We start from the raw sequence: 16,450 nt of genomic DNA, 5'->3' as shown, positions 1-16,450 counted from the left end.
AAATTATTGCCTGCTCATTTAATATTTTTTTCTCACTAAATGTTTTTATTTAAAAAAAAAAAAAAAAAGCAACAGTAAGCCTCAGCTTCCCTGCTTTTGTTTGTTTGTTGAAGCCTCTGAATTAAGGACCTTCTTCTTGAGACCGAGGCCACCCCATTAGGCTGACGCATGTTCACATTTATCAGTGGGAGGGGCCTGGGCCAAGGTTCGCTGGACATACTGTGACCAAGTGATCCTGTTGGCTCACAACCGCAGTGAGCTTACTTCTTATAGTCACTGTACCCCCTTAGTCCTCACAGCAACCTGATAAAATTCATACTGTTGTCCCAGTTTGTGGATGAGAAGACTGAGGCCTTGGCAGATGAATTGAGTTGCTCAGGTAACTCAGCAGTAGGTGATGGAATCTGGACTTGAACCCTGCCCATCTGGCCCCCAGCGTCTTTGCCCCTTTCTGGCATTTGCCTTTCTCACTGTTCTTACCTACAAAAGAGAGAGAGAAACAGATCAGATCATCTCAACAGATCCTTCCTGCTCAATAGTCCTCAGTCCTGGGTATCTGCAATTTGAACGTTTTAGAAGAAAATTACATTAACATTTAATACTTCATCCTTGGCTCTAACACAGGGACAACCTTAAGACAAGGAGCCCTGAATCCCCAAGTACATCAGTTTCTTGTCATTGTTTCTTGTGTAACATGCCAAGGACAGGTTGTTTGGCTTTGTTGTTTGTCCATTCCTCACTGCCAGGCCTTTCCTGGAAGCTCCCCAGCAATTTCCATTCATCTGTTGTTGGTGAGGATTGTCATAGTGACCACTCTTACTTACAAGAGGCTGGGAAATGTAGTTTCAGGTGGGCACTCTGTCGTAATGAAAATTGGAGTTCTATTAACAAGAAATCCAGTCTATTAGTTTCTCGAAATAAGTCACGTAAAGTCATCTAATGATACTGTTCTCCAGTGATTGATTACCTGGGGAAACTTGGGGTGCTGAAGAGCTGAGAATATCTTGAGGAAGGTAAAAGAGTTAGTTCAGTAGAAGCTAGAACCAGGGAGACTGTTTCTTGGATACTCAGGAGAATTGTCAAGAGAGCAGCTTGACCTGAGTGAGGGGAGGGTGAAGTAGGATCCAGAAGAGGAGAGTAGCCCTGGTGATTTGAATCTAACTCCACTCTGATCACGACTAGTAGGGAGAAAAGAGAGGAACCCCAAACTAAACATGCCCTAAGTATTAATAGTTAAAGTTGTACCACTTGTCAGATTTTATTTCATAAATATCATCTATGGGTAGAAAGGCGACTCTTTCAGATTCGTGTTGGGAGGAGGGGGGAAGGGGAGGGCTTAGGTGGGAAACAGATTGAGGAACCGAATACGACAGAGCAGTGGTGGGCTGGGGCCACGTTGAGCTGAGTCTATATTCCAGCTCTGCCCCTTGGAAGCCACATGGCCTTGGATGACATCTTCCTCATGTGCTCATTGTAATAAATAGTAATGTGGATCCAGGGCTGACACAACATTCATTATCTTCCACCACCTCTCTCCGTATCTGCGTCAACATTCATCCCTTCAAAGCACTTTCCCAAGACTCATATCATGTGATCCTCTCTGAGGCCTTGGAAGAAGCCCAACAGATTTATTTCCACTTTTTTAGTTAAAATCAAGGCTCAGAGAGGTGACATGACTTGGTCTTGCTTGGCATGGCGGGGACTTGAACCCAAGTCTTCGGCCCAGACCCTAACCCTTTCTACATGACTGGCGCTGCTGCCAGCCTGCGCCCGGACCTTGCCTGGAAGAAAGCAGCTTTCCCCTGTCTTCACAGGGGGTTCCACGTGAGCTGTACAAACACGACTGCCTCAGAAGAGGTGAGCTGTGCAAACACGGGCTGCTTCGCTGATGCTTTAAATTGTTCAGAAGTCGGGAATTCACTGTTTGTAAAGGATGAAGCTAGAAGAGGTTGGTGTATCATAGCTTGTGGCCCTGCTGGAGCAGGGTGTGTCCCCTTAGGTCTGGTCAGGGTTCCTCCGCCTGCTCGAGAGGATTCTGAGTGGACTTGAGATTCAACCCCATGGCTACAGCAGGGCTCCCCCAAGTACAGAAGGTCTCTGCTGTAACCCATCCCGCCCTGTGAACTTGAGATTCAACCACATAGCCGCAGCAGGGCTCCCCCAGGCACAGAAGGCCTCTGCTGTAACCCACCCTGCCTCCCGCCTTTCCTGGGCTTTTAGGGCTTGAAACTCCACCATTTGGAGCCTTAAAGTCTAATTGGTCTCTAAGAGATTCCAAATAAAATAGGAATTCTTTCACAGTACTTAACAGCTTATTTTTTAAAAACTCAGGGTACTGTGTTGAGGGGTCACAAAGCCTAGTTCCTTGGGCTCCAATGTCCTCACCCAAAAGACAGGAGTAGTAAGAGGCGTGGTAGGATCAAATGTGATGCATGGAAAAGGCAATGAGAGTGTAACCTGAACAGAGAGCTGAGCAGAGGCTGGGGCTGGGGCACTGGTCAGGGGAGGTGGCAACCCCTGGAGCTCAGGGCATGGGGCCTGACCCCAGGAAGCTCTGCGGTGGGGGACTCGCAGGCAGGCTGGCCGGCCTCATGGTTTGGTCCAGGATCCAACCCACTGTGACCTTGAAAGTCACTTGGATTGCTTTAGCCTCCAGCCACCTGTGCCTGGGAATATAAAGCAAACGGTTAACGGCACCAGATGGCTAATAATCTCAGACGTCCCCTGCTTGCTGCCTACGGAGGGACAAGAGCCCCTAGGGAAGCGATCAAGGGCACTTTCGGAGTTGCCATCAACTGTGCTCGGGGAAGCGCACCGTCTGCGGGTTGTTCTGCAGAGGCTGAGGTTAAGGGCGAGAGAGGGGCTTGGAGGAGAGGGTGGTCTGTAGAGTCTTTATAAGGTGAAGAAGGCAGGTACAGAGCTCACACTCCACACAGGGGACCCGGGAACAGCCTAAGGCTCATGTCATGGTGTGGCTTAGGCATCAACGTCCTTCTGTCAAAAAATTATTGTGCCTAAGGGTAGGTCTGACCAACTGACCTTAAACTTGGAAGTTGCGCAGGGATTGTTCTTGGGTTGCTTCCCAGAATTCCTACTTTCCCCCATGGCATGAGCCAACTATGCCTCCTGTCATCTCTCTGGAGCACCCCCAAGTGGCCGTCCTCTCATTTCACTTTTCAGATGTCCGCCTGTTTCTCTTTCCTCCAGCCAGTGAGACATGCAACGACTTCCACCCAATGTTCTTCACCCACGACAGATCCTTCGAGGAGTTCTTCTGCATCTGCATCCAGCTCCTGAACAAGACATGGAAGGAGATGAGGGCGACTTCTGAAGACTTCAACAAGGTAAGGAGAACCGGGAGAGGGGCAGCATCTTGTCCCGCAAGGAGCCTCGCCTCTGCATGGCCCTTAGCTTTGTGTGGAAGGCAGTTGGCAAATTGGGAGAGTGGGGACAACTATGGTTTCAGGTTGCTTTGAGAAAGGAGGAAGAAAGACATGCGGCTGTGTGTTGGTGATGCTCTCTTCTGGGGACAAGCTTGGAGCAGCTTTGTTCCTTCTGGCTTGCTGAGCTGGGGCCAGCGTGACTCTGGGATGCCTTGTTACTGTGAGATCTGTCAGGAAACGCCTGCCTTGCACCTGTGCAGGTAGGTGGCTGCCGCAGAGAGAATGGGGTCAGGAAGGCCGCTTGGCCTGGCGCACTTGGTTTCTTTGTGGATTATGGATGTGTTGAGACAATTAGCCCTTGACTGTGTCAAAAGGGTTTTTGCTAAAACTATCAGTGAAGATGTTTGTTAAGGTAGATTCGATCACTAAGGGTGAGCCGTTTCCGTAGACACACACATCACGTATAGCCAGCTCGCATGAATTGCAGGCGTCGATGAAGGAGCATGTCCATCGATCCTCAAGGCCCACATTCTAATCCTGGCTCTGCTACTCAGGAGCCGGATGCCTGAAAATAAAAATGTTTTAAAAAGTGGATCCCAGTATCCCAAAACAAATGTAAAAATGGTTTGAGGAAGTAAAACGCCCTCTGTAGTTGTATCGTGTGGGGGTTTTTGTACATAATAAGAAGATTCTGTCTATGAAAAGTAAGTTGCACTATTGTATTGAATTTATTGGGGTGAGATCGGTTGATAAAACTTCACCGATTTCAGGTGTATGATTCTATGATACATCGTCTGTACATTGTGCTGTGTGCTCACCACCCCGGGTCAAGACTCTTTCCGTCACCACTGATCCCCTTCACCCTCTCCTACCTCCCGCAGCCCCTTTCCCTCTGGTCATCACTACACTGTGGTCTGTGTCTATGTGTCTATGAGGTTTTTTTAAATTGCACTTTTCAAAAGAAGACATTTTTTGGCTGTTATGTTACAAACAAAAAGGAAAGGGAAAGTTATGTACCCCAGTTGGAGTTAACCGGATTAAATGACTCATTTAACTTTAGCAGAAACTATGTTGAAGCTGGAAATTTCATTGGTTTTGGTGGTGTTTTCCTCCAAACAACCTTATCAGGCCCCTAGTTTTCTATGTGACAAGCCACGGGAATTAGCCTAAAAGTCATCAGGTTCCACACCCCTCATGTACCTAATGGCGGGTGGGAGTTAAGCCCTCCTCAGCAGTTACCTAGCTGCCCAGACCTCCCTGGGGATGGCTGAGCCTTCCAGGGACCATCAAGACATTTGTTCACAGCACTGGTGTTCCTTTAGATGCTGTCCAAATCGGCATTAAAAGCCAAGAGCCAGTGATTCTGCTATGCTTTCAAATTACCAAAGTAGAAGAGACTGATGATTTGGAAAACGTAGTCAATCTAGAACAAAAGCACTATTTTAAACTTCACCCGACAGCACAATAAACAAAGCGAAGTGCAGTGGAGGTTAGACTCTCAGGCTAGCAGGTAAGAACCCTGCCTTCCAACAGGAGACCCGGGCACCGGAGAACCCAGGCCCACAGAACAAAGCCGAGCTGGGCCTGGCGAGGCCATAGGCTTTGCCCAAGTGGGTGGGAGGACTTCTCCGCCACGAGGACAAAGCAGTGCAGAGGAGAGAGGCATCCAGAGACCTCCCCAGGAGGATCGTCCACGGGACATCGTGCCAACTAGTCACATCCAGGGGGTTATGCTTTAGTGTAGAAAGGGACTTGTTTGAAACCTTCAAGGCAGCCATCGCATGAATTTAAAAAAGGAAATATATTCGTTGCCAAACTGCTTCAAGCTCCCTGACTCTCTGGGCATGTATTTCAGGGGCAATTACATACTCAGGGGGCCCTTCCAGGCTGGGCCGGCTCAGAGGCTGCTGATGAGCAGAGCTGGCGCAGGGAATGAAAGGTGGTCTGTAACCCTCTGCGTGAATAAACATGAGGCGCATTTGCATGAGGCAGGTGACTTAAAGCATCTCGAGCAAGTGGTGAAAGGCGGCTTTGTGCGTGGGCGTCCAGGGAGCTGCAGAGCTCGCCGCCTTGTTTCTCCGCATTAGGATTCTGCCCAGCGCCACCGCTGTTGATCTGCGTGGAGCCCGGTGTAGCTAATATAGTAGGTGTGCGTCGTAATTGAAACATTAATATTTAAGGAGAGAAGTCTGTTCAAGGCCCTGCTGCCGTGCGGCAGGGCTATCCATTTCTCAGCTGTCCCGGCTGTTTATGGGTCTTTATTCTGAAGGCTTGTCCTGTTGCACAGAGGTCTTCAGATTGGGCTAAAGAAAATCGAACCTTCTCTAGAAGCAAATGCATCATCTGAATAGATTGATTTTTTTGTCCTTTGATGTTTCTGCTGGAGAGGTAGCAGATGGCTTCATGTGTGTGCACGCGCACTTTTTTTTTTAAATATATTTTTTTTAATTTCAGAGAGAGGAATGAAGAGGGAGAGAGAGAAACATCAATGATGAGAGTCCTTGATCAGCTGCCTCCTACACACCCCCTACTGGTGACTGATCCCGCAACCCAGGCATGTGCCCTGAGCGGGAATCAAACGGAGATCTCCGGGACCATAGGTCGATGCTCAACCACTGAGTCACACCAGCTGGGCGTGTGTGTGCTTTTATACTATTCATTGACCAAGTGCCACCGTTTTTCATGGACTGGCCACTTTCAGTTGGAAGGTAGTCAAAGCCTCTTACCTGGTCCTCATCAGTATTTATACTATTGAAGGACAGTGAAACACCGAGAAAGGGACCGGTAACTTATTTTTTCATTTGGTATCTTACCCACTACGCCCCAGTGTTTACACTTTCAGAAAATAAATGTAGGAATCACAGGGATCTTGTGCGTGACCACGATAAGGAGGTCACCAAGGAGTGGAGCGCAATTTCTCAAACTCTTGTGCATCACCACTGTCCCGAAAGCTTTTTTAGATGTTTCCCTAATCACTGTTCCCTGAAATTTTATTAACGCAGATACACTGTTAGCCCTTTGTGTAATACGTATACATATTGTGCTTTACACATAGGTAAGAGTAAGTTCCGTTTTGTTTCCTCCACCAAGAACCAATTTTCACCACCTGGGGGCACTGTCCCCCTCCACCATTGAGCATGCAAGGCAAGGAGAAAGAGCCAAGGCTGAGAGCCCCTGGAGAGCCTGGTCAGAGTCCCATGTGGCCCCTCCCTAGCAGTGTGACCTTGAGCATGCCCTTTAGCTGCCAAGTCCCTTCTCATCTATAAACTAGTAGCAGCAATAACAACAACAGTAATCATAGCACTGCTATGTCCTAGAGTCACTGTGAGGATCAGGCCCTCCAAGGGTAGCTTTGGAAATTGCTCCACACAAGTGAGAGGTGCTGATCTCAACAGACGCACCTAACTTGGCAGTAATTTGAACTCCATCTTGCATTATAACTGAGCTGCTTTCATTTCCCCAGACAGTTTGTTCCGATGTCTATAAATATAGATTTCTCCATACCCCTGAACGGAGATCCATTGAACTTTGCTTGGCAGCAAAAGGAGATCTTGACCACGGTTGGGCCCAATTCCTGAGTGAGGAGGAAGCGGTCTTAGCTGAATCTCAGAGGCAGGCAGGGCACAGCTGTCAGCTGGATGGCCTTGTGCAAGGGACCGAATGCTGTCAGCTTCCGATTCATCATCTGAGAGATGGGGACGGGAAAATTCCTATGGCAGGGTGGGCTCTGAACCTCCGGATGTGTCAGGGAGATGAACTGCTTGGCTCCATCTGGCCTGAAACAGCAGGTGTCACAGATCTTAATGCCTGAAAAGAAAAAGGCTGCTCACGGCCCTGCTGATAGCAAACACTCTCAGAAAGGTGGACGAGCTCCTCCCCTGGTTGACTGATTCACTGAGAATAGTGCCATTGGTTTCAGCTTACAGGGTCCATGTGACTTTTATGAGGATGCTGGGATGACCATAAAGTGCTCCCTTGCTGGGGACCATCCTGAGGTTGTGCGTTGAAGGAGGAGTACAGGAGGTTCTTGAGTCATCCAGAAAGAATTAGATTTTGTTGACTCTGCTCATGTAATTTCTCTAAGACATGGTTAAACGCTTCAAAATCTATTTGAAGTTTAACTGTTGGGTTTAGTTGGCCGAACACACTGCTTACAAGTTTTACTTTCTCGACATTCTCTATAACTGGAGCATTTATATAAAGGAATGAGATTTACCCTGGCTTAGGCTCATGAATAATTTTGGATAAGACTGATATCAGTAAGTATACACGGTAGGAGTTTCTTTGTGTGTGTGGCCTGGCTTAGAGTTCTCATTTCCAAAGTCTTCCCAGAGTCAGTGTATCTTTTTTTTTGCGTGTGTGACACGTGCTGAATTGAGACTTGCCAATTATGAGAAGGGAAGAGTCCACAGGCTCCTCTGCCAGGCAGAAGTGAGATGTGTCCATCCCTCCGTTCAATCGCAGATCATCCCTGAGTGTGACCTGCTCTCGTAACTGTCTTCAGCGGCTTCTGGAACTTCTTACCCTTTCATCAGTTACACTTTGGGGCACTGTATGAATTGTTAACTGGCTCCTCCGACCTGAATTCCATATTTCTCTGTGGATTATATCAGGGTTTGATAATGGCACAGAAACCATTTTACTGATACATATCCAATTAAAAGGAAATCACCTACATTTTAAGTAAGGCACAAGGAGATGAAGGCATTTTAAATTAAGGGCAGATAGGAGTCAGAGCTGGACAGCTAAGAAGCTTGCAATTAGATAGAATCTCTCATGAACTACAAGTCTTCTTTGATGTAAAAGAAAATATTTATCTTGTAATTGCAAAGTAAATTATGTTAAAAGAGGGTTGAAAATGCACATTTATGCAGGGATGTGTTTCTTAAGGTAGAACAGAAGATAAAGGAGCGGTCGTATAGATAGATATTCCTTCTGACGCCTGAGGTCCCAGGAGGAGGTGTGTGGAGTACAGTGTCCTCAGTCTGCCCGCAGAACTACAGCTTAAATCAGCCACGTCAGCTGAGCCATACACCTGGAAGTGTGAGAAGAATTTCTTGGCTGCTGGGATTATTTGTTACACAGCGTTAGTGTGGCAATAGCTGACTGAGACACCAACTGTGGTAGTAACATATCTCCCAGCTTTGGAACCTTCCCACCTTCCAAATGTCCTTCCACGCAGCTCTCACCATATCATTCTTGCTCTTAATCCATCGGTGTCCACCGCCGGCCTCACAGGTTCCATGGCCTTACACCAGGACGTTCAGATTTCTCTTTGATTTGCCGAACGTACGTTTCTGCTTCACCCTCACATCGTCGTCCTCACCTGCCCTAAGCTCTGCCTGGGCCCACCTGCCCATCATTCCTTGTGGGCCACAGTGCTTTGCTGTCGCAGGTGTTTGCTCATCCGAACTCCCTCTGCCAGAAATCACCCCCCCATCTGCCTGTTGAAACTCAATTTTCGGATTTTGCACAAATACCACCTCAAAGAGATGGTGACCACTTTCCTTTCATTCAGCGTGAAATTCTGTACCTCTACCCCTACAGCACGAAAGTCTAATTTTCTTTTGGAAAATATCTGCTCGCTGTGTAGTAGTAGTTTATTTGCCAGTCTGTCTTTCCAAATTAAGTCAACATGTCATTAGAAGCAAGAATCATAACTTTAAATCTTAATATCTTCCAGATGTTTTTTTAAGTAATATCTGCTCACTTACTTTGGGTTGAATGTCCAAGGAATACATGGCCATAAATATTTAATTCACTCATTGTCTAAAATGGGCCACCTGGCCACTAAGGTGAGCTAATTTACACCACTATAGTGTGGGATGGGCACTGTGGTTCAGTTCCTGGAGACCGTAGGTACTAAGTATTCTGAAATTCTATAGAACAAAGAATTCCCTTGCCCCAAATGCCAGCAGATCCTACTGAGAAACAATTCTAGATCCTTCATCGCAGATCTCTCCTTCAGGTGTCAAAACTTTGAGGGAGTTACAAAATGATTTTGCCATTCATTTCTTACTAAAAATGACAGTAGTAATTATTTTTTCACATGTGTAGCGTTATATAAAGTGAATGGAAAGCCTCAAAGACATTGAACAGTTGCAAAATGAGCTGAGGAGGAGCTTGGTTGGAGCCCGGAGTTAAAAACAATCCCTCTGTTTCATTTTTCCACCTTTGTTCTTTCTTACCTCTCTTGTAGTTCTGCTTGACGACACACCTGGCCATCTCAGGAGCACTCTCTTCCCCACTAGTCGTGCTTTGTTTCCAGGCCAGTGGGGAAAATAATGTCAATAACGGACCTTATCCTTTCCCGGCTGGCTGCTGAGGGACTTCTAGTACAAAGGACAAACGTTCTTCTGGAAGCCTGTCTCATTTAGGTGACTGCCATCTCCTCCCAGTTCACAAAAATCATCCTTTGCGTTTTACCTTGCCCTCCCAAAGTTCTAAGTTAAGAAAAACAATTCTTTCCCCAAGAATGTCGTAAGCGTAGGGAGACTTGAAGCTCACCCCAGGCGTTGTGTGTTTCAAATGCTGGAGGCCATCCATGCCCTGGAATGAGGTCCCTTCTCCTCGTTTCTCCTTCTCGTGTCCGTTTGCGTGGCTGGGCTGCACCCGAGGGGTTCGGCATTTGGCTTTTTGCCGCTTGAGCTGCCGCAGAAGTAAATGTCATTGGCACAGAATGCCAGATTTCCATTTCATGAATCACAGGGCGTGGAGTTCTGTCCAAAAGCTCCCGGGCCACTATGTGCCCTTCACGCAGAAGCAGAAAAGGGAAAGAGTCATGCCTCAGAGCTGCTGTTTGTAATAAAAGGCATCTCTTGCGATAAAAGGTCTCTGAAATGGAGATGCTGTTGACCTCAAGCATGTTAGAAAAGGCTGCCTGGCTTGTTTTATTGTGGTCGGGCCACCCGTCCACCCTGGATATTGCTCCAGGCCTCAACTAAGCAGCTGCTGGTCAGTCAGGGATGGAGAGTTGGTTTTGAGTTTTTTCAGACAGATAAAATTCATTTGTGCACATGCCAGAAAAATATGGTTGTGAATAAAAGTATCATGGGTTTTCGATGCGGTTTACCAGGATATTGTGTTCATTAAATTTGCATGTAATAAAACCCTTTAGCACGGAGTTGGCTGATAATGGAGACCTACCTGGAGCTGCCGGACTTCCTCAGCTTTGGCTCTCGCCCCCACACCCCGCTCCCTCACCCCACCACCTCCTCACTCTCCACCCCCACACCCTGGCTAAGGAATCAAGAAGAGAGTTTGAAAATTCACAAAGGAAGAATAAGTTCAATCAGTAAGCCCAGTGAACCAAGGGCATGGACCCACAGCGTGGGGTTCAAAGCCTAGCTTCGTGACATCCTTGCTGGGCTGCCTTGGATGGACCTCGCCTAGTTTCTCAGTCTCTTCCTTGCTTAAATGTGGATTTAATGTAGGTATTTTGAGGGTTAAATGAGCCAGTATTAGACTGATCATATGAAATGGCCAATATCTGACCATTTCTGAATTGCAAAATTTTAAAATTATTTTGGCCTACCCTAATGTGTGTAAAGCACTTGGGCCATTTCCCCGAGGGAAGGGGCGAGAAGGGTTACACGGTGCCCCCGCTGCCCACGGCCTGGGGGGCACTCCCACCTGTGCACTCACCACCCCTCCTTTCTAGGCACAGGTGTCCCCGGTGAGCCGGAGGCAGGCTCCCCTTTCTGTGCTTTGTGTGCCCTTCCTCTCATCCACTCTGGGATGTGGTCATTTACCCTTCTGACCCTTACAGCATCAATCTCCCCCTCCTGGGCGCTCTCTTCTCACCAGCATATAAATGTACTTAAATCTCCTGCATTTTAAAAAACACATAAATAACTGCTTCTCAATCCTCCACCCACCAGGTGTCCTCTAATGGTTGCCTCTGCTTATCATTTCTTGTCCCTTCCCATTAGCTTATTAATCTATTATGACCCATTTTCTGCCCTCACTGAAAATATAACTAAGTCATAAATATGACTCAATAGCACTAAGTTATATTGTCAATACTTGAAAACCACTGTAGCCACAAAAGCCACTGGTTTTGACAAAGTCAGGAGTGACCTGGGGTGGCATGTTTAAATCTCTACCTTGTTTGCCTTCTTGGCAGGACTTGACCCTGATGGCCACTCTCTTCTTAAAAACTCTCTTACCATGGCTTTGGAAATGAACAAACAGAGATGTATATATGATACACTACATATACTAAAGGAAAAAATAAAATAATTTATCGCTGTTCAGTTACTACTGATAATATTAGAATAAAATAATAAAATTTTAAAAGATGACTAGAAATATGACTCTAACATGCACCACTATGGACAGTATTTTGAATACCTGAAAACCTCTTTAGCCACAAAATACTTGATTTCCAAGAAGCAAGTGGAAATGGAGAGAATTGCTAAATTATTCTAATTTAAGCCTAGAAAGAAGTCACATTGTTACACATTTCTGCTCTGATGGAAAAGAAGATAGATCTCCCAAATTTGTAAAAATACCTCTTTTATTTCTCACATCTTTAAGCTTATTGACACCCTCCCTCCTCCCCACTCAATTTCTTCTCTTCAGCCTAAGAAAGTTACCAAAACCTCTCCTATCTGGAAAAGAGTTTTGTTTGCTTCAGCCCTTGTTTCTCTCTCGATTTATGGTTCGGCGTCTCTCCTTCCCCGCTCTGCCAAGTTCTCCAGACAGAATGCTGTCCCCACTCGCCCGCCTCCTCCACTCGCTGTGGCCTGCGGTCACCCACAGCCACCCACGCACGGCGCTGCTTTATCTGTCGGCCGCACCTCCCGAGGGTCGAGTCCCAGGGCCAAGGCCTAGGGCCCCTTCCCAGCGCTCAGCCTGCCTCACGTCCCCGCCTGTGCCTCCTGGGGCCCTCTCCTTTGCCTGACTCCCGAGGCACTGCCCCCACCTTTCACTGTCCCCTCTGGCTTAGGGATTTCCCAAGGACACCTGGTTTCCCTCCTGCCGCCCCCCCTTCCCACACAGCCCCTCATCATGAGTCTGCCTTCAGCTCTAGGCGTGACGTGGCAGTGCACCTCACGTCTTAGACTTGGAACCGGGAGCGATCCCTGGGCTCCTCGCCTCTTCTCCGGAAAGGCCCCGATCCTGTGGCTCCACCAGTGTATGAGAAGAGTCACCTGGCTCCTGCCGCTATGACCCTGCTTCCCGCCACCTCCGTCTCTTACGTAGGCTGTTTTTCTTTTCATCGCTTGCCCTGAATGTGGGTTGGGCTCACCTTCAAGTTTATTTCCCGAACCTGCAGAAACACAGTTTTTCCAATAACACGTCCACACTCTCAGGCCTTTGGCTTCCTCTTTGCAGCGTGATAACCAAAGTTCCACATTCCGTTGCCAACCACTATCCAAACAAACGCCTGCCGCACCCTGCAACACGCCCCTGCCGCCCTGTAATTAGTCACACTGACGGCGCCCCGAGCACGGTTTGTACACCCAGGTCTCTTCCTTGCCCGTGTTCCCTCAGCCAGGAAGGTTCTCCACCTTTTCTGTTGAAATCCTGCCCATCCTGTAAGGCCCAGCTCATGGGCCTGTGGAGCCCACCCAAAGATGCAGAATTGATTATTTTCCAGTAGGCACACTTTCTTTTTCCTCTCCCGCAGCATTTAACATATTCGGGCATACACTGAGCTTGAAAACTAATTTTAGCCAATTAGCTTACTTCACACAGGTCTCTGGACACCTCTTGTCTGTCTTGAAACAATGATGCAGTTGTTCCCGGCGTCCGGGCCCCAGAGGCCCGAGACCCACTGTGGGTCCTCGGCCTCAAGCAGGAAAGAAAAACCCGAGCCAGTGTGGAGGTTAACGGGGTGAGTTTACTAACGAAGCAGTGAGAAGAGTGCGGGCCGCTCCACAGACAGAGCAGCCCTTAGCGAGAGCTGCTTCCCGCAGCGAGGCCTATGGAACCCGGGGTAGGCGTTCCCTGGGGGAGCAGTAGTCAGGGACGGAGGTTTCTCTGAAGAGCCTCGTGGCCGTGCGGGGTCTTCACCTGCGCTTTCCGTTTCCAGGGGTGGCGGGGCATGCCCCGAGCATGCTGATGTGTTGCGGTGAGCATAATGAGGCCAGGGGTTACCCCGGGTGAAATTAGTCACCATTTGGATCCCGCTGGCCTTCTGCGGGGTCTGAGCCGTCCGTCTGCTGGGTTGGTCTCACTCTCCCCTTGACAGTCCTGTAGCCCCCTGGGTGCCAGCCGCTTCCCACATACTCGGCCTCAGCGGTACGGAGAATCCTGAAAGCGCCATTTATAACCGGGTCTGAGATTGCAGGTAGTTATCTACACTCTCTTCCTTGGCTCTGCTCCTGAGAGCAAAGACAGATCTTCCTTCGCCTTTCTACCCCACGGTGCCAACCAAAAAGTTATATAGGTGCTCAACAAAGGTTACCTGGGTTGAATTTTTATTTTTTATTGATTTCATGGAGAGGGAGAGAGAGAGAGAAACATTGATGAGAGAGAGACATCATTGATCGGCTGCCTCCTGCACGCCCCCTACTGGGGATCGAACCCGCAATTCAGGCATGTGCCCTGACCAGGAATTGAGCCAGCAACCGACTTCCTGGTGCATGCGATGATGCTCAACCACTGAGCCACACTGGCCAGGCTGGATTGAATTTTTATCAAGCCATTAATGGGAAAAAAGAGAGCTGGTAATTTTTTTAAAAAAGAGCTGATAATGCTTTAAAAGGAAAAGGCTCATTCTGGAACAAACTTTGCAAACTGTAGAACGAATTCAGCCCCTAAGTGAAGAGCTTTGTGTAGCTAAGATATAACGGGAGTAGGAGTGGTTCTTCAGAGTGACAATTTCTTTTAGGACCAGGAAAAAAAATTTTCAGACACTTCCAGAAGAGAAAGAAAAGGAATGTGTGTGTGTGTGTGTGTGTGCGCGCGCGCGCACGGGCGCCTTAAAAACACCTTTAGATTTTTGTTTGGGTGGCATTCGCTGCCTCACAAAAGCCAGCTGATCTTTCATGCTGATATGTGGCTCCTGCGCAGAGACCAGAGCCCGAGATGCTGGCAAACACATTCACATCCCAGCCCCGGGCTGATGCTGAGCCTGGGAGACCCAGCCTCCTGTGGTCTGTGAGGTCCATTGCCTCCCCTCCACCTGCCCCTTGTTCACATGGGGCAACAGACCTGGGGCTCCTTCTGCAGAAAGGAAAGGAGGAATTGTCATCCACAGTGACATTAAAGGGCCCCCTGCTGCCACTTTGCTGGAAGAAACCTTGACATTTCAGTAGGATTTAGAGACATTTTTGGGGACAAAGTTCCTGTTGGGAAATTTGCCCGCAATTGATGACCTCATTTATAAAGCCAGGTGCCCCAGTGTGGCTGTGTAGAAACACAGATATTCTGGGAAGAAAAATAGGCATTTGCATATACATGTTCATTTTGTTATTTATAGTGGAGGAAAATGGAAAATAACCCCACAGTTCATCAGTAAGGAGATGATATATTAATGTCTGGGCACGTTTATTTCTGTGTTTAATTTTTCAGTTGTTCAAAGTGATATTAGTGGATAGTATCTAAATATAAAAAAGCAGTTTTCATATATTATGTTAAATGTGGGGGGAGCAGCATGCAAATTCATACCTTAACCAAGTAAAAAATACAAACTAGGAAGGTTTTGACCTTAAATTTGAATGATTTTAACAATGATTTTTCCTACATGGTGTGATTAACTACAATTATTTTTTTCTCTTTTATTAATGTTTGTAACGTTACACATTTTCTCCGTTGAACATGTATATTTTACACTCTCATTTTTTTAAAAAAATTTAATTTAAAAAGGGGGTGACAAACTCTCAACCAGCTCCAGATGTGGTCTGATCAGCGGTCCTGATTTAGAGGGAATTCTTTGACCTCGCACCTCATGTTATAAATTCAGGCTATGTTTGTTCATTCCTCCTTGAAATAAAGCATGGGTTTGAGCCAACTGTGCTAGCTCAGCAAGCGCCCTGCATCTTCAGCCTGAACTTGATTGGTACTAAGATCAAAAGCCCTCTGAGGCTCCATCTGAGGAAGACTCATTAACTGGAAGGAAGTTCTGAGCAGATGTCACATCCTTGAAAAGATGAGCCAGGTGGCAGCCGGAGCTGGCCCAGCACCTGCACCGCTCGTAGAATGGATTTCCGAGGGGAGCTTTCAGAGTGTTTTCCAGCTCCCCCTCTTCTCTCTCCCGCTGGGGATGGCAGGAGTGGGAGGAGGAAGGGATGGGAGGAAACAGGATGAGTCACTGAGAAGTTTTCAAAGATAGCCTCGGCTGATAACTTCATCCACAGTGCCGGGTAGAATGGCAGGGAGGTACTCAGAAGGCTTTTGTGACGTCCCTAAGTATAATGGTTTGCAAGAAGATGTTGAGTTCTTGGCTGAGGTGTCAGAGACATCTATAGACAGTATTCCTGGTGTTGTGTTAATAAACCTACCCTAAGGAGCCCACTGCATTGGGGATACGTCTAGAAAGAGATCATTGTGAAAGAATGTGGCATGTGCAGCAGCAAACTGTATGGAAATAAGTCAAAGGACGGAATTACATAGAGGAAGGACTTCACTTAGGAGGCTCTTTTGTACAAATAGATGCTCATGAGGGGAGCAGAACAGAGTTGGCAGGAAAAGACAGGAAATGCGACGAGCCCAGGGAGAGAAAACTTAGCAAGTGGAGCTTTATTACTTTCAAGATACTAAGGCTGTGCTCTTGGGTTCCCAAGACTTGAAAGGAACATGAGGTTCCTAAACATTAGTTGAATGAATGGAGGCCAGGCCTTTGCTTCCAAACTGGACTTTTTTGGTGAAATTCTTTTTTTTTTCAGTGTATGTGCAGAACAGCTAGGACGTCTTAACAGCAGATTTCCAAAAATATAAGCAAGAGTGCTCGGTCATGGTTGAACGCGTGGTTGTTTGAAATATTTGCTTCAGCCCAGCCAGTGTGGCTCAGTAGTTGAGTGACAACCTATGAACCAGGAGGTCATGGTCCGATTCCCAGCCAGGGCACATGCCCAGGTTGCAGGCTCAATCCCCAGTGGGGGGGCTCAGGAGGCGGC

At 47.5% G+C, this 16,450-nt stretch overlaps 1 protein-coding gene across 1 annotated transcript in view; it reads left to right on the top strand.

The window, feature by feature from the left end:
- The window catches only part of ELMO1 (engulfment and cell motility 1), a 272,460-nt gene that overhangs the window by 168,315 nt on the left and 87,695 nt on the right, over positions 1-16,450 (top strand). The window contains exon 15 of the mRNA XM_016222320.2: positions 3,208-3,344. Coding sequence (XP_016077806.1) covers positions 3,208-3,344 — 137 coding nt within the window. The remainder of the gene's footprint in view (positions 1-3,207; positions 3,345-16,450) is intronic.

Source organism: Miniopterus natalensis, chromosome 10 (assembly GCF_054644295.1).
Source record: "Miniopterus natalensis isolate mMinNat1 chromosome 10, mMinNat1.hap1, whole genome shotgun sequence".
Taxonomy (NCBI): domain Eukaryota; kingdom Metazoa; phylum Chordata; class Mammalia; order Chiroptera; family Miniopteridae; genus Miniopterus; species Miniopterus natalensis.
Note: the sequence above shows the minus strand (reverse complement) of the source record. Positions and strands in the feature narration are given on the sequence as shown.